The following is an 18,619-nucleotide window of genomic DNA, read 5'->3' on the forward strand; positions in this document are numbered from 1 at the left end:
CTCTTTGTGTACCTACTTTTATAAAGGCAGCCAGGCTATGGTTTGCATTTTTTGAGGCCTCTGGATTGTCTCTGTACTTCTGAGTGATGTGTGGCATTAGCATATTAACAACTGTTTCCACTGCATGATGAAAGGAGGCAGAAAATCTCTGGTTTCTCAACAGCTAGAAATTAATTCAGATGCAATATTAAATATGGTTTATAACACTAGAATATATCAGAAAATTTACTTGAGATAACATAAATATAATCTGACAGGAAGAGAGAAAACAGTTTTTGAGCTTTCTAATTTTCTAGAGTGAAGGATCATTTCTTTAAAAGAAAACATAACATGCACTAGCATCTATTACTGAAATTCAAGCAAGGCAGTCTTTGATGACAGAAACCACATGTATAAAAGCTTCTAGGTATAATGCATTAATATTTTTATATACTGCAATAAACAACACAAGCTTAAGAATAAGAGGAAATCTTTTAATTTTACCCATCTTCCTCTCCAAAGAGACACCAGCAGGTTCACATATACTAATTACACTATCAGACAGTCTTTTCTGTCTTGAAAAAAAACCTTTTTTTGCTGTTCTGCAACTATCATGCTAATAACTGCTTTCACCATTGAGAAATTGTCATCCATGCTTCTTTCTTTCTCTTACTCCTCAGCAACTTCAAAATCTCAGCTCTTCAGGCATCAGAATTTTACTCTCTGTGTTTTTAAGTTTCCACAATCAGAACTCTTTTCTCTTACTTTTTGGTAGTTTGCCAATTAGCTTAAAAGATTTCCTCTTCATTCATAATTTCTTACTTTCCACTCACCACCTATATTATCTTCATCAATTAATTTGTACACTCTGACAAATATTGGTCAGTAAGTGCTCCTCAGTTTTTTGGCACTGAAGATTCTCTTTCATTTCTCTATATGTTACAACCTTTACTACAGATTCTGTCTTTTTTGCGAAGAGACTAAATGACATGTGGTGTGAGGCTGATGGCATTGACAAAAATTGTTTCAATTGTAGAGTCATTATCTCTTTTCTTTTTGAAAACTGAAAGTAAAACGTGGTCTATGTACTTTTATTCAAATGTAGTTTTTTGAGCTACATTAAATGCAACATTCTGAAACAGAACAAGTCATTGTCAAGGCCCTGCATAAATCAGTGATACATAATTTGCTTCCTTTGTGTTTGAATTGTGGTCCAAAACCTCCAGCTTTAGTTTAAAAAAAAACCCTAAAAATAGACATTAAGGCTGCAAAAGATCCCTTTATAAATATAAACAGTACTCATGCAAGAAGCAACAAATAAGAACTAAAGATTGTTTTGGTGGTATGCCAGTGTCCCACAACACCCTTGTAGCTCAGTCTTTGTTGGACAGTAATTAAACATAATCCTTGCTATAGAAATAATTTTGCTGCACATAGAAATGCATATTTTTATCAGATACCATAAGCAGGAAACATCTGAGTGCATGTTGCATTTATTACATTATCTAGTCAGGCAGAAAAAAATCTAGCTACATAACTTATATTTAAGGGGCTTGTAAATCAAGAAGCAATGTTCAGGGGTGGGAATACTTGCAAAACTGTAGCAAGTTCTTCTCCTCTCTCTTTCACATTACAGAGAAGGTGACAATGAGGTTCATTGAACTGGGACTCAAACTCTACTGATGATACCACAGAGTACCAAACGTAGAACTATAAAGCTTTTTTCCTGATCATTGTACAATTATTTTTCTCTCACGTAATTCACACCTTCAGTTACATTCTAAACACACAGTGAGAACAGTGATAACAATATCACAGCAACCTGATGTGTTTCTCAGATCAGACTATGTTGTATACTTGAAACTTTCAAGACTTGTTTCAATCCAGAAGTAAATACACTAAAAAGTTGTCAGCGATGCAAAATGCACTGCCTACAGGCTAATCCTGTGGAAAAATGCATTTCTGAAGCTTTAGCATTCTCCTTCCAGCACAGGAAATAACACAAAATTAAATATTGACACTTCTTACTACATACAGAAGACTGTAAATTTCATCACTCACTGTTCCCAGGGTCATTTAATATCACAGCTACAGTACTGCTCAAGAAAAAGCCCACATTGTTTTGGATACTGCTTGCATCAAAGTGCTATCTACTGGTCCCAACTTCTTTGTACCACAAGAATTACAAATTCTGAACAGAGAGAGTCTGATGATTTACACAGACTGCTCTACTACATGAATTTTAAGGATTTCTATTATTTTATATTAATGTTGAATCCAGCCCTGTAGTTTCTTCCATCTAATATTTCAACTGATTTCTCCTGCTGCCTCTTTCTCGCCCTTTCTTTCTAATGTGAAATAAGAAACATGTGACTGGAGAAAGAAGAGACCATACAGATCTTCCTTAGAATATTTTTGGCAAAAGTTGACATACCTTCACTTTAGAGTTTTCTATCAAATGTTGAGCCATTGACTTTATCAGAACTTCAAAGAAAAACCATGAATACTGCAGAGGAAAGAAAAATTCAGTAAGATTGCCAAATTCAGTAAGATACCATTTCAGTACACTTAGTTCCTCTTCTTCAGTTATGACTAGGTAAGAACAAGCAGTAAAAAGTACAGTTCAACACTTACCTTAAGCAGTTTGTTGCTTGTAAGAAAGTCAGCAGATGGCTTTAAAATTGTTGTCATTGACTTTGTCAACTCTTCATGTACTGTCTTATATTCAGAAGCAACATAGGGTTCTGCTTTATATGCATACTTGGGGAGGAAAACCAGAATTAAATACAAAATTATGGCATAATACAAAAGAATTGAAATTAAATAGATGCAACTGAATTTAAATAGATTCTTTCTTAGGGAAATAAAAAAGGAAATATTCAATTTACTTTTACCTACCTTCACATAAGATCTCAGATAGCTATCCAAACCTTCTTCATGACACTGAGCAACAATATGGATAATAACCCTAAACAGAAGTCAGAAAACAAGTAAACCTATACAGAAAGCTGTGATTGCAACTGCAAAAATGCTACTCAGCTACAGATTTATGTGATAACTCAGTCATCATGTATGAACCACTTTAAATTCTTTACCTTGTCACGTTGACTGCAACTTCCTCTTGAGTTGCTCTGGTGAGAACTCTGAACAACTGGTTTAGAACAGTTGGCAGGAAAGCTATCATCACATGGCCTTCCATAGCATGAAGGCTCTAAAAGAGAGTAGTAATGCTGTCACTCCTGTGAATCAACAGCATTTACATAACAAATTCTGAAACCAAAAAATTTATTGCAAGTCTTTTTCCAAAAATACAAGCTGATTGCACCACTTGGTGTTTGTTACCAAAAATATGGCACAGAAAGCAATTGAGGATATTTTCCAAAATAAATATTTTACTAAATGTTTTCTACAGGAAAGTAAATTAGGGATACAAATTAAGTGTTATTAACAGCATTTTAAAAGTACTTATTTGTACTTTTCCATTGAAATGCACTCTAGGTAATGATTCAGTGAAAAGTCTGTCCATCTGCCCAACAGCATGCTGAGACTGATATTGGCATATTTTGGTATTTAATCCACCAATGCAGACATTTGGCAAAGAGAAGCTCCATAAAAACATGCAGATTTCTTACCTGAGCTAAGTGCAATACTAATTATACTAATTACTGCTAAACAATAAACTAACAACTATGTTAAAACTGAGGATGAACTAAAATCCCTAACTACTTAATGGAAATTGGAGACAGTGAATTATTAATGACAATTTCTTCTTGAAATGACTTTGCATTCCATCACATGCAAAAGATCCGACAGATATAACCACCCAAACAGAAAAGGCAGTGTATGAAGTTAATCCTACAAAGTATTATGCCAGAAAATTCCCTGGAATTAAAGAGAATTTGACAAAAAGATTGTATTTGCTGAATGTGTATGCAAATAACAACTGTCAAACGTTTCCATTTAGTGTTGGGTGTTAGGCAGCTGTCTTGTCTCTGACTGTTTGCCTGCACATTCACACTATTCAGGAGACAAAATGGCCTTTCTTCCTATGTGACCTGTGTCAGAAAAAATTGAAGTGGAAACCATTCACTCACTCTATTGACCTAATCTCAAAAGAGAACTGAAGACATGACAATGCTTCAGTTTTTTGCTTCTAAGCAAAATTTTAGAAAAATCAAGAGTTCTGATTCCTTACAATTTCCATACACAGCTCAATCTGATTATTTTGACAAACTAAGCCATTAGTATTTTGAAATCAAGCCTCATAAAGCTGACCAATTCCATCTCATTATTTCTTTGTGGTTTCCTCTTACATTGCAATTGTAAATTTATTTAAGGCAGAAGGAATCTTTGTGGGCTTTTTCCACAGCATATTCCATTAATACAAGTCATAGTCACAGTACTAATCCTCACACTGAAAAATGAGACCTATAAAATGTCTGAAGCTCCAAGGCTTTGCAAATGCATAAATGAATTATCGAATCTGTTATTCACTCTCCTTTTATACCTTAAGATATTTCACAAGATCAGTTCCTAGTGCACGAGCTCCGGACTCTGTTTTCTGACAGTACTGAAAAAAATTATGCAAGTGCTGGTCCTGTCAAAGACAAAAAGAACAACAAATTAAACAATATTTAACATTACTATCTATAATCCATTTAAATATTTATTTATGTATAAATACATATCTTTGTCCATAGATTCAATTTTCAAAAGTAATAGTTGAAATCCATTATTCTGAAGACCTATTAAGTCTTATTTTTTTTAATGAAATTTCAAGTGTTATACCAAATGCTACCTATATTTGCTTCCTACTGACATGCAGAAAATAACATACTTAATTATCCCAACCAATCATAGTATGTTTTCCATGAAAAGGTCTAACAGGACTCATTGCTTTGCAGACAGTGAACAGCTTTTAGACAACTATGACCTCTCATCTAACTGGAAAATTCACACTGGAATGGATGACAGGAGACAAAAGGCTCATGTTTTGAATAGCTTCCATTTAAAATCTTCTGTTTTTCACATCTGATGTAAAAGAAAGAGACCATGAGAAAAGCCCAACAGACAAAAAAAGAGGTGAGCATACTGAGTTTAAGAATTTTCCCATATATTGTATACACATACTATAAACATACATCAGTCCTAAAAATTCTCTAGTTAAATTTGCTTTATAACTCACCTGTGTATACACAGTTGACACCAGATGAGTGGATATTTTCAGCAGTTGTTTGCCTCCATCTACCCATTTAATTTCAGGACCAGAATGCTGCATGCACACATGAGGGGGGAAAAGTAAAATAATGTAGTAGTATATTAAAATAAAACAATTAATAGTGCCATTAACAACATTACTTTCAAAAAGAAAAATAAAACAGGTTGAAGAAATGCAGTGTGCAATGAATAAAGTCATAAAAAAAGCAAAATTATGCAGGCAATATTTCCAAAAGCATTTATGAAGCTTAGAATGTATTTAATAAGTCCCACGGTATTTTCCTTGGTGGCTAACAAAATTGACTCTCTGCAAGTCACATATTTTGTATTTCCCTCTACAACTCTGCAAGGAAACTTCTGACTAGAGAAAAATATTTACTAGTTTTCTCAGAAAAATAACACAAGGATTTCCACAGATACTCACAAGATTTAAAACTTAACATATGTCACTGATAGGTAGCAGCCAGTCCTTCCTTCTCATCCCATTTCCAAAGAACTGAGAATGAGAATGCTGACCCTGATATCCAGTTAGGGAGAGATTTTATTGCTAAATCTACCACTAGTCATGTTGGTCCTAACATTCTACCCATGGGCATGAGCAGAGACAAACAGCAAAGGCATAAAGAATACACCTACAAGGTGAGAAGATGAAAGATGTGAAGGAGACAATGGTTGGAAAGCTTACAGCAGAGTTTAAAAAAGACCAGCTGGTAGAACAGGAGGAGAGCAGCACCTCTTGCTGTTGATTTTAGGTCTCTTCCTCCAAAATCAGTCAATTTTGTCTCTGCATTCAAACTTAGTCAAATTCCCTATCACATTTTCATTTTGTATCCTCCTTGGTATGATTTTTATTACTACAATTATGCAAGCTTTCTGCTTTGAAAAATACAACCATAAATTTTACTTGTGAAGTATAGAGATCACAAAAATCAAGATGTGAGAATAAGACTTGTTCAGGAATAAAGACTTACTGAAAGGAGACAGCATGAAATGCTAAAAAAAATTTAGTAAAGGACTTCAGATTATTTGCATACCTTCATAAACTCAAAATAATTTTAAATGCTTAAAAATTACTGTAACTTCTAGTTAATTATTAGAAATTGAGAAACAAATAGAAAATGAAACATAAGCATATCTTAATTGTACCAGCTAAATAACAACAGAAGTATGTAACAACTTTCTGACTTTTACAAGAATTTGACTCAACTTGCCCAATACATTTTTTTTTGTCTCCCACATCTCTTTGGGTTTGTTTCTTTCCTCTAATTTGTACATCTGACTTTTGCTAAGCATTCCATTTCAACTATAAAAGAAATAAATTCTATTAGAAAATTACTTAAATCTTATCAGCAGAGTGGGGAACTACAACCAAACCTTCTCTCCACTATGTTTGGGTTCTTTTATAAGATGAGAGGCATTTTCTACAACATACCTTTCCAATACCCACTTCTTGATAACTAAGATAGCCCGAGGGAAGATTTGCTGACACTGGGATTTGTTGCTCATTGGTGACCACTCTTCCATCTTTTATCAAAGGAAGCCAAGAATACCCAACTACAGAATACGAAAGGCAAGTAATTTTAAATATTATGAAACTCCACATATACCCTTACAACAAAAGTCTTACCAAATAATTCTGACATGTAATTTATAAAATAGAAAATGTTACTGTAAAGGCCAAATGATTTGAACTCAAACAACTATAAAACATTGAAAGCACAAAGTAATTGTCACTGATTTTGAAAAACACTGTACATTCGATGGACACTCTAAACCAAAATTTGAAACATTTAAATTAGAAGAAATATTTTATTAAATCTTTCAGTCAGTCCTATGTAATTAGAAAGCATTATACAGATCACACAAGTTATGGGTTACCAGATAAGCATACTTCAAAAAAGTTCCCCAGTAAGTACTGAAAGTAAGGCATTAGTGTACAAACCTTGTGTTTCAACAACATCTTTCTTCTTTGTACTCCCTTTGCTTGAATTATCACAGCTGACATGGTAGAATGTGAACAACAAATGGTGCTTTTCATGCAACTGAGTTGGGAGCTCTATTTTAATCTGAAAGGCAAAGAAATCTCTGTAGAAGTTTTCAGCTAGAGCACTGACATGTGTTACTGGTTCTACATTTAAAGAGCAATTCCAGGTTGTATGTTATTTGAAGCTAGACCACAAATCAAGCACACAAAACTTTAAAAAAGTCCTTAGAAAGGGGACCTGACTTAACTGAGAACTTCACAATCCTCTAATATTTTCTTGTATTTTGAAACTTACATAGTAGCTGACCTGGTGAAGTTTCCTCAGAAAGGCAGCTTACCTCATCATAAAACTCTGGGTTTTGATGGTGATGCAGAACAGCAGCAAATGCACTTCTAGTAAATACTGGTCCACCAGGCCTACCGTAGATACACTGAGAATACAGAAAAGGAAAAAAGAGCAAAAAGACCCTGTGATCATTTTTACTCTCAGCTTAGGATGTCTCACCCATAATTTAACATATTTTAACTTGTGTTTAACTTGGTTTCTTTACATGATGTTAAGTCTGCCTGCTGTGCAGTAGAGCTGACACTGTGATTTCATTTCAGGATGTCTCTACATTTCTCTACTTCTGGTCTTCCAGGCACCTTTTATACACTGTGATAGCTCATAAAATGGAGTTTGGCTCTGCAGTTGAAATAAATCTTTAATGTCTTAACTTACTGGGGAGCAGGTAAAAGCTCCCCTTGTTTGCAACAAGTTTATTCCTGGAATTTTAGTAAAAAAGACATGAAATGCTCTGAGGACTCTTTAGAATCCCTTTTATCAGAAACAAGCAATCCAGAAGTTATTCTCAAGCCACCATCCCAAACTAGATTAATTAAAGTACTACTGATACTTAGCTAACTGCTCACTATTTACTTCTATCAGCCACAAAAATGAAAAGACTGACCTTCAAAGGCAGAGAATCCTCTTCATCAGAATCCTTGAACTCAACACACACTGCAATATTTCTAGCCTAAAGCAGTAGTTAAAAACATAAACCAAAGCAATTAATCATAAGGATCATCACAGAAATAAATATGCAAACAATCTTAACTAAACCTAAGAAAGAAGGTGCTACAGTTTTCCTCTACTCACCTTTGCAAAAGACTTTTGACTGTCATATTTTAAGTGCTTGGGATAAACATAAAGATGATTGTTGTAGATGGTAAAAGGTTGAGTGCATTTTGGTATACAGGGAACAAACTCCTCTATTTCAAATGCTGTGAGTGTCTTGGTACTGTTTTCAAACTGTTTCATGGGAATGTATGATGAGTTAACATAATCTGAAAATACATTGAAAAAAAAAAAACAAATAAAGAACTGAAGAGGAAAAAGCCTGAATGTCCATTTAACAGTGTTTGTTAACACTTACTTGGAAAATCTGGTGACACATTGTCAATTGTAACATCCAGATTTCCTAAAATAACAGGAAGTTTGGCCATCTTTTCAGGTCTGTAGGAAGGAAAAAAAGAAAAAAAACACCTCAAAGTCAGGCTAAATGCAAATCAGATGCCAGTAAAAAAAGATAATAGGAAACAGAGGCAAAAGTAATATCCTGAAACAGGAGTATGAGAGGAAAGGTGGTCTGAGGGTGCATGACTGACGTGGTCTTGCTTTTTGCCTAGATACACAATTTTCCTTTCCTTTAAATTCTCAGGAAAAAAAAAAGTAAGACTTGACACACAAGTGTGTCAAAGGTCACAGAAAAGCATGACTTTTTCTTTCTTTAAATTGAAATTAAACACTTTTTCAAAAGCAAGTTTTGTTATGTAGTAACTTGCTATCATTTGCAGCAAAGAGGGAATCTCCAAGTTTTAAATCTCAGTGGTCAGTGATAAGGATTCACAGCAGTAAGATAAACTTGGGGGAAGAGAAATCAGCAAGTTACTATCTTCTCATTTTTCCAGACTGGCAATTGACCTTGCAAAGCCCAAGTACAGATGTTATGGTGTAGCTACTTGAGAAACATGAAATACAAGTATTTTCTACGCCAAAACCATGCAGAGTCCTTTATTAGTAAAGACAGTCAGCAGCATGATATTTTAATATTATTGCACAGCAAGTGGATGCAAAGTTTTCCCAAAAAGCAATCCCATGCTGTGAAGCAAACTTCTGGTTGGAGTTGGGATTCTAATTCCAATAGATATGCCTTAGACATTAGAACCCCTTTCTTACTGTAATTCCTGTGAAATACTGCACAAGGTTCCACAAACAGGGTGCTGAAATAACCAAAAGCACCCCCTTAACTCCCAAAGTAGTGTGGCAGGCTAATTTACTGTTTTTTTCAATTCCAGTAATTGCACTTATGGCAAGGAGTACCAATATAGAGACCAATTCCACTGCTATGTGAAGTTCAACAAAACCTTCAGGCACTTGCTAAAAGTGAGCTAAAATATTTATTACAAACCTCATCTCCTTGTCAGATTTGCTAAGCAAAAAGAAACTATAGCTCATTTTGTGCTTAGTGATTGTTCAAGTTAATACTCATAAGCCTTGCACACAAACTGCAAGGTGTGCAAGGGGAAATCTTCAAGAATACTTGGTAAAAATGTTCTGCTATTTAAGTATCCTGCGACACACACATTCCAAGGAAGGTGGACTGGAGACTTGCTTGAATCCCTTTCCCTGGGAGCCAGCATTCCCTGTCCAAGGTCAGGGAACAGATGATTTATGCTCATACTTGTTTTCCTTTGAGAAACAGATGAGCACATTGTGCAAAGATAACTCCTAGCACACAGAGATACTTCAGGATATGATGCTGCCTGCATCTTACATGTGGGATTATACTTCAGTCCTGCTTGTAGCCCCAAACCATGTAAAAAAAAGATCTGTAGCTCATTTGAAGGCCTTAATTATATTTATACAGATTCTATATTTGATGTGAAAGTCATGTATAAATACATACATCAAAATATTAGATGTTCCAATTCAAGACCAAAACAAAATATTGTGTGGGTTAGGAGTGAGGGGTTTTAGGCTGGTTTGTTTCTGTTTTTTCAAGTGGGAAAATCAGACTTACTTCCTGAAATCTGCTAACAATTTCAACATGTCTTCATTTGAGAGTTTATTACTGTCTTGTCTGAAGAGAGCAGAAAATCTTGCATTTTTGTCCAGGGTTCCTGAGGCATCTTTAAACAATGTCCTGAAAGTAAAAATCTTGCTTTTAGCTGAGTTTATGAAAGTGTTGAAATTCATTTCAGGAAATTTTTTTATTACAAATCAGAATATCCTTCACCTTCCTTCATTAATATTCATTAATCATTTTAATATTCTACTCATTGTAGGTGAGTTTAACATATAAATAGCTCAGTCGAACAAATAAGTGTGAGCCATTTAATCCTTAATAACACAAAAAATATTGACAACAGAAAACAGCTGGCAATATCAACAGTTTGAATAATAATGTATGTTTATAACTTTTTTCCTACTACAGAGCTGAAGTGCAAGGTTGTTGGAAATCTTTGGTTAATTGAAAGCAAAAGAAGAAATTTAAATAGCACATGAAGTTTTACAAGAAGAGAGATGCAAAAAACCATGTTAGAGAAAAGTTAGGAAAAAAAATACAGATTGACAAGATCTCACCTAGCTGCCCAGGCAAAAGGCATTCTATATTGACCTAATCTCTGGCATGCCTGCTTAGCATTCTTCAAAACTTTCTGTGCAACCTACAAGGGACATAAGAAATAGCCGTATTTGAAAAGCTACATTTTTCTGAACCATTAGTACTCAAGAAAAAAACCCACATATTGCCACTGATATGAATTAGAAAATCTTCTTTAGAAGATTATAGATCAATCCTAAGTATGTGAAGGGAAAGACAATTGATAATGCTTCTTAACTATTCATTTCTGGTTAAGCACAGCCTGCTGATTTCACAGCACTTCATGGGTGAAAACAGACCCATCTACAATTCTGATAAGAAACACTTATTAAGCATGAGAAACATTATTATACACAGAATACAGACTGAAAGCTAGAGCAAAATTGAAATGTTTTTAAAAATAAAGCTCCAACTCCAAAAAAAACAAAAACCCAACATTTCCCCTCTCACTTGTTCCCTCACCTATATCCACCACTCACTCTATGTACCAGAACACATTCCTGCAGAATAAGTAGTACAATACTCTGAGCATTTGTACTACAAATAAACACAGACTATGGGGAAGAGTTGTATGAAGATCACATGGACAACCCTGTGTATGGACATTGCAACATTTGTTCTCATTAAAAGTTCAAATTCTTGATTTTGTTAGCTTTTAAATGAACAAAAAACTCCATTATACAGAACCAACAAATACAACAATCAGAAGCTAGAAACCCACTGGTCTGAGATGTTCAACATTGAGCTGAACCACCTGGGCTTCTCTTTTCCAGAAATCAGCTTTTCCCATGTGTCCACACAGAGCAATACTCTTTGCCAGAGGCGAAACCAACTACAGAGTAAAACTTCCAGAATATTATCCCTGATCTGTGCTGTTGGTATTATAAAGAGGTGATTCTATTAGTGTGTTTGAGAGAACTCTCCATTACCCTTTCCTGTAAAAAAGGGGGAAATAGCACTCGGAAGCATAAAACCTTAGCAAGCAATGACCATTAAATCACTGTATTCAACATTAAAAGGGAGAAAAAGTGATTTGTTTTTTCTTTTGGCTATAGAATTTGCTGTTTCCATATTCCCTTTTTCTTGTCCAGATTAGTAAATTTGCAGGGAGCTGAAACTCATTCCCTGCACTGACCCACATGGAGGCCTATATAGCTGGTACTGTTCTATTTTATTTCAGATTAATACAGTGTAGTCCCTGAGAACAAGAACAGAAGAAAAATCCAAACTAAGCATTCATTTGTATAAAATCATAAGTGATTGAATGCTAGAAAGCATAAGTTAATATAACCATGAGCATTCTCATTGTGTACTCCCATCGTACAGGGCAACTACAAATCCAGAACTCAGCATCAAATGTGGGAACACCTGGGCTTACTTAACCTCCCCACATGGCTCAGGCCAAGGACACCACAATCACCTGCACTCAGTTCAGGTTTTATTTTAACTCAGTACAGTCAACATCAAAACCAGACTCCTAAAATACAAAGCTGCTGTTTTCCAACAATAGCTGGGGGGAAAAAAATAACTCGCACATTCCTGGAAAAACAAATCAGTAGGCTGATCTATATTAAGACCAAGTGAAAAATACCTGTTTTTTTACAGGCAGCTTAGCCAGCATCAAATTTGTAGGAAAGAACACTGTTGCCCTGCAGAGACTGGAAGTTAACTGTTTCTTCTTAGCTGCAAACAGGCAGAATGTCAACAGTAGCTGACACTGCTTACAAAAACACTTTTCTCTTTTATGCTGCTCTGGCTACTTAAGCACAACTGTAATCAAAAACATTGAACCTCTGCTTCTTCACTGGCAAACAAGAAGTAGCAACTAACAAAACTTTTTGTAGCTATGTTTCAGAGAACACCAAAATGTTATGCCACCCTAGATTCCTGGAAACTTAAGATGTTCCAGTGGATTATTTCCAGAAGTGATTTGGGGGTTCTATCAAATCTGCAAAGCATTTTATACATAAAATCAGAAGCTTAATGATCTCAATGGTTCTGGAGGAAAAAAACAGCAAGAGTGCAGATAAAGTTACAGTAAATATTGTCACCAAAAAGACAAACAAAACATCAACTGTGCTACACTAAGATGCATTAACTGAGACATGCAGTTATGACCTATATTTAATATTTCATTGTTCAACAATTTTCAACTCAACTTTCACACTGAAGTCCAATAGTCTTTTGTCAAATCAGTCTACTTAAAGACATCCTAAAAATTGCTTTGTAACAATCTTAAAAAGTGAAATATATGTTTCCAATAAAATGTTCTTTCATCTGTAATGTAATAATAGTTACTAGAAATAACTACAATTTATTAAATCAAATTATCCAGTTACATGAATTTACTACAAAACAACTAAGATTTTGATGTATAGTTATTAATTTGAAATCAATCTGGTTTGCCTCATCATTTTTTTTCACACAACAGAAGAAAATGACATACCTTTGACGAATCTGAACTTTTCATATATGGCTCAGCACAATGTGTAATACTTCCCTGCAACACCTTTTCTATTCTAGCCACAAGGAAAATGTCAGTATGAGGACATGTGACTGAGAATATTCCCTAGAAATAAAATAAGAGATAAATAAAGGAGGAAAATGCACATTTTACATCACTTACTAGAAAGCCAAAGAAATCATGTAGGAAAACTTGTATCCAAAATCCTGCTAGTTCAGGTTCCTAGCTCTTACCTGCTTTGGGTATTGCAAGACAGCTTCATGGATGTCCTGAATTCTGTGCAAGCTGTCACCACTGCCATTCATCATTTGTTGAGATGCACTGGACAGCATGTGCCTTACTGAGGCGTGGTTCAAATCAACGTGGAAATCTGCTGAAATCTTCCTGTTGTTTTTAATATCAAATAGTGACAGTGTGACAAAGAAAGGTTCTACCTAGACATCAAAAAAAAAAAAAAAAAAACAAAAAAAAAAAAAAAAATCAAGTATCAGTGCTGGCATCTAGATCACTGTAAAAATGTGTATGTAAAAAAGATAAGTAACATTTTCATAAACACATATAGCCATCACCCTAGGTATTACTGACAACATGTAAAAGACAGCAAAAGAAAAGTTTCTCTCTCTACCACCCAACAAAAATATTAGCAGCAAAGTTGCTTTATGTAGGATTTAGGCCTTCATTGTAATTTAAAAGAGCAAAAATCCCCACAACATATAATTCTCAGTCAAAAGGAATCTCTGCCATTAAGGATAGTGCCAACCAAACATTAGGACACTCATTTCTGAGTTAACAGAAAGTAATTAGATTAATTATTTACATTTGTTGTTGGTCCTTCTTCATTTTCTGCAACGCAGCTTTGCAAATTAAAAGATAAATCATTACACCTTACAAGAATTTTTTTTCCAAATTTCTCTTCAAATGGCTTCACTTCTGGTTCAATACTAGAAAAGTCAAGTTTCTTTAAAAAGAGAAAAGAAAAATAAACGTAAGTTTGCTTTCATCTCAAAAGGATCAACATAAAATACCCCTGCTTCCTTGTAAGATGTCTAACCTGTGCATCTGGATCCAAGGCAAAAAGTTTTACTCTGCTTTCAGTTTTCAGCTTGATTTCTGCTTCTCTGGTACTCTGTTCAAAATAAGAAAAGAGGTCTTGATATCACACTATTAAAGTGGGCTTTAATTTCATGCCTTTTTCTGTGATGTTCAAAGCCCCACACATTTTTGATTCATGCATTCATTTCTCCCTCGCTGAGCTTTGTACCTCCTCACTTTACACTGATCAAACATGACCAAGCACAAAGTGAGAGCCTCTTCCCCTAATGCTTTTTTCCAGCCCCAGAAGTATAAAACCTTACATCAGCAACATAGAACCTTCCAAGCTCATGGGAAGTACACTTCAGTATAATTTATACATCTGCCTCCTTAAACAATAACTTTCATAAATCCTATTTTATTTAAATGAAACCACATAGTATGACTGCAGGTTAAAGCTCAGAGCTATCCTGAGACCGTAAGATTGCTGAGGAAACAACAGATCATCTAAATTAAGAAACACCATCATAGCTTGCTTTCTTTTTTCTTTTTGTTGGTTGCTTTCATTTAACTTTTTGAGCTCTACAGCCAAAGAGGTGGTTTTCCTGTGGGCAGCTGGAGAAAACCCAAAAACTTCCAAAAGATAAACCCCTCACACTTAAAAGTTACTTTGCAGAGTTCACCGTACACTGGGATTTGTGGATACCTCTCTATTCACAGTAAAACAAAAGTGAAGTGGAACAAAATAGAATGTGAAAACTGATGGTATACATAGGTTACCTTTGTTTGAAAAAGGTATTATTTAAAGAGCATTCTATGATTTTTACAGTCACAGGACATGACAAATGAACAGATGCATGTACCAAAATTACCCATGCAGGAGAAATGCCATTCTTAAAGTAGCAGCTGGCTAAACAAGGATACAAAATATTACATTACAGGCAGGTGTTTCTTTTCGGATCAGCCTGTATGGGTTAAAAGAAGTTATAAGCCCAAATGCTCATCACTGACCATCAGCAGGAAGTGATCTACTGTCTACATCTGCTTTGCTGGAAACTGAAGCAACTTCTACTATGTCTCAAGAGAAAGAAAAAACAAAACAAAACAAAAGAACAATCTCTAAGAGCTCATAACCATATTTTTAGGTTGATAACAGGAATTAAAAAATAGAATTTGGCTTAGAGGATGTATTGCAGAAGAGAAAATTCTGAGTTGCTATTTTGAATATAAATGCTCCAATGGTTTTCATTTACTTTACTTTGTTAACCTTAACATAAAAAGAAGAAAAGAGGAGAGTTGCTGTGAAAGAGACGACCCAGATACTCAATACCAGCAGAGTACTGGCAGAATTAGCTTGTTGAACAACTAGTCTAATTGGGAAATACAGGAAATATTAAAAAGTTTAAGGATGGCAAGAAAGCTGTGTGCATGTTTTGCGAAGGTAATATTTAGTGGCAAGAACTGAGGAGGAAGATTGCCTAGCCATAGGAGCTAGACAGAAACTGCTTCAGCTAAAGCATCTTGACTAGTTTTAGATTCTTTAGTGTTTTGTGCATGAAGACCAGATGATTATATGCATTTTTGACTGACAGAACAGGGGCAGTTGTCAGAACTTGAGAACTGAAAATGCATGAACCTGTTACCTGCTACCATGAACCCTGTCTACAGCACATCAGTGGCTCTGTGATTTTATTGCCTCATCTGTAAAACTGAGAATATTTTCCCACCTCAAGGTATTCTGGGACCAATAATGGTCAAGGAGGTTCTTCGGCATACTGAGAATGACAGTCACAGCTATTTCAGAGGTCTAATTTCTTTTAAGATTAATAAATGCAACAAAAACAAACAACCCCAAACAACCACAAAAAAAACTCTATACAAAACCCCTTCATTCACTATTGGCAGTTAAATTACAGAAAAACAGAACATTAAATAGGTAGGAAAGACAGATTGGACAGATGTGTGTGCATCTATGCACTGAAGTTCAAAGTACCATCTCATTTAGTTTATGTTATAAACTAAGAGCTATTGATAGAAAAATGAAGGCTTGGAGATGTATGTACTCACAAGGGTTAAACCCTTCCTAGGAAATCTGTTTTTTCCCCTACTGTCAGGTGCTCTACAATCACCCCTGAAGGAATTTCTCTCTCCTCATAAGGATATGAGGTCAGCTATTGTGAAATTTTCCTCCTAGAACCAACAAAAATAATAGAACAGCTATAAACTCTTCTAAAAGAAAGCCCAATGCCCTGCAAGGCTTCCACTGGGGAAAAAAGAACCAAACGCAAACAGCTGAAAAGACAAGGCAAGAAAGAATAAAGGACAGAAAAATCCTCCAAACAAACACCATTTATCTAAAGCAATGAAGTTAAGACACAAAGAGTAATAAACGGGGCAGAGTTTTCCCTGTACTTTTCCTCAGGAAAAAAAGGGCTACGGAAATACATTAGAGGAAATTATTTTGAAAGGCAATGTTTAGGAAAGATGAATTAGAAGGGGAAATTTAAAAAAATATTTTGAAGGAAACAGAAATGTAAATGGGCTATAACAATGGAATAAATAATAATAAGAAAACATGCCAGTGCTTAAAGAGCTGAGCAGAAAAGAAATTCTAAAAATAAAAAAAGAGCTTTAAGAGCTGCATGTTTCTGATCCAAAAGTTATGGAAACAGGAAGTGGCAACTGTAATATTAAAACTATATGCAGCCCTGAAGTAAAGTCCCCTTTGTAAGGAATATGGACCATAAGCATTATAATAACTGACTAGGAAGAAAAAAAAAATCTACCACACAATAAGAGCATCTAATTTAGTATTTATTTCTGAAATAAATGTTCATGGCCTCATGCAAATATGTTGTTTGATGCTTACAGCCCTTCCAAGGAAGCCTTGATTATATGCACCACAATCCCAATTAATTTCCAAGTACAGCCATAGCTGGAGCTAGATTATCACAAAACAGCTTTTCGTGTACCTGTGCTAAATTGATTGCAAAGCAGTAACAGAAATAATTAAGTCAGCCAACCAATTTGTGTGCTAAAAGCTTGTTAATGTATTCTGACTGGATCCTTTCATATGTTAGCTACTGTAGTAAATAGAATTTGGTTTGCTTATTCTCAGTTCATAAGCTGCGCTACCTTCAGGAGAAGTTACTAGGTCAAACAGATCCTCAGAAAAGAAAGGGAGAGCACTCCACAGAATGGACAAGCAGAAAAGTTTCAATACTCCAGGCTGTACCACACAGAAGAAAGAGTAAGGAAGTCAAGGAAGGAGTTTGGATTCTGCAGCTTCAATAAAAAAGGTCACCAGTTTCAGTTCTTGGTGATTTAACAAAAATTTCTCCTTCACAAAACCAACTGCAACACACAACTCACTGATTTGACTGAAAGTCTGCAAATGGGCTGAGGAAGAGTTACTGTTATTTTCTATTTGGTTCCATTTTATTTCATTCTTGTTTATATCACACTTCTCTGATAAAAAAAAAAATTAAAAGCAAGAACCATGGCAACAGAGGAAGCATCCATGGACCTGACAGTTCATTATAAACACAAACATCTTAAAATACATTCACTTCATCACTGCTATTAGGCTGCTCTGGATTTTTAAGTCTAAAAATAAAAATTTACTTCAGTACAACTAGATTTCTACACAAACACTTTAACACTTACCTGAATGCAATAAACCAACACAAAATATAATGAATTAATAAAATAATAAGACATGCTGCATTTAAACAGCCTATTAAGATTTATACAGGAAACTTCAAGACAGTATCTTGTTTCCTTCCAAAAAGCAGAAAATAATGAAGTTCAATAATCACATCTCATATAGAGCTTGTAAGCTTTCCAAGCACCACAAACTGACTGGAAGCTACAAGCCAATGCCTTACCTTTACTGAAAGTTCATGTGGCTAACTTATGTTTAATACTTCATATCCCATATTGACATTTACAATATATATTACCTTGGCAATTTCAGGATAGTAGTTATCAAAACTACTTGATGAGCTTTCCAGTTTGCTTTGTTCATCATCTGAAATTATAAAACTCATTTTAAAATAAATATAAAAATTCCAGCGTGCCCACAAAACTCCATAGGAAAAGAATTTAATCTTTTTTAATCTCCTACCCCCTCAAAAATGACAACCATTAATATAAATAGGTTGTGGACAACTGCATCATTTTGATGCAGTGATTTCTTAAAAGATATAACTAGTCACAAAAATCATTAAAGTAGCATTTATTTCTAATCTTACCAGAACACATCTTTAATTTTAATTTTGATATCTGCATGAGGCAAGC

At 34.8% G+C, this 18,619-nt stretch overlaps 1 protein-coding gene across 3 annotated transcripts in view; it reads right to left on the bottom strand.

Annotated features, from left to right (window-relative positions):
• The window catches only part of DOCK9 (dedicator of cytokinesis 9), an 83,560-nt gene that overhangs the window by 36,535 nt on the left and 28,406 nt on the right, over positions 1–18,619 (bottom strand). For all 3 annotated transcript variants that reach the window (XM_041423412.1, XM_041423414.1, XM_041423413.1), the window contains exons 9-28: positions 18,283–18,350; positions 14,340–14,414; positions 14,106–14,246; positions 13,522–13,722; positions 13,271–13,393; positions 10,806–10,888; positions 10,243–10,365; positions 8,596–8,675; positions 8,319–8,506; positions 8,131–8,196; positions 7,519–7,611; positions 7,139–7,262; positions 6,629–6,750; positions 5,165–5,251; positions 4,487–4,576; positions 3,075–3,190; positions 2,878–2,947; positions 2,614–2,739; positions 2,414–2,485; positions 17–163 (exon numbers count right to left, since the gene is read on the bottom strand). In XM_041423412.1, the coding sequence (XP_041279346.1) occupies positions 17–163; positions 2,414–2,485; positions 2,614–2,739; positions 2,878–2,947; positions 3,075–3,190; positions 4,487–4,576; positions 5,165–5,251; positions 6,629–6,750; positions 7,139–7,262; positions 7,519–7,611; positions 8,131–8,196; positions 8,319–8,506; positions 8,596–8,675; positions 10,243–10,365; positions 10,806–10,888; positions 13,271–13,393; positions 13,522–13,722; positions 14,106–14,246; positions 14,340–14,414; positions 18,283–18,350 (2,195 nt within the window). The remainder of the gene's footprint in view (positions 1–16; positions 164–2,413; positions 2,486–2,613; positions 2,740–2,877; positions 2,948–3,074; positions 3,191–4,486; positions 4,577–5,164; positions 5,252–6,628; positions 6,751–7,138; positions 7,263–7,518; positions 7,612–8,130; positions 8,197–8,318; positions 8,507–8,595; positions 8,676–10,242; positions 10,366–10,805; positions 10,889–13,270; positions 13,394–13,521; positions 13,723–14,105; positions 14,247–14,339; positions 14,415–18,282; positions 18,351–18,619) is intronic.

The sequence above is a fragment of the Onychostruthus taczanowskii genome, unplaced genomic scaffold (genome assembly GCF_017590055.1).
Source record: "Onychostruthus taczanowskii isolate IOZ18803 unplaced genomic scaffold, ASM1759005v1 scaffold77, whole genome shotgun sequence".
In the NCBI taxonomy this organism is placed as follows: domain Eukaryota; kingdom Metazoa; phylum Chordata; class Aves; order Passeriformes; family Passeridae; genus Onychostruthus; species Onychostruthus taczanowskii.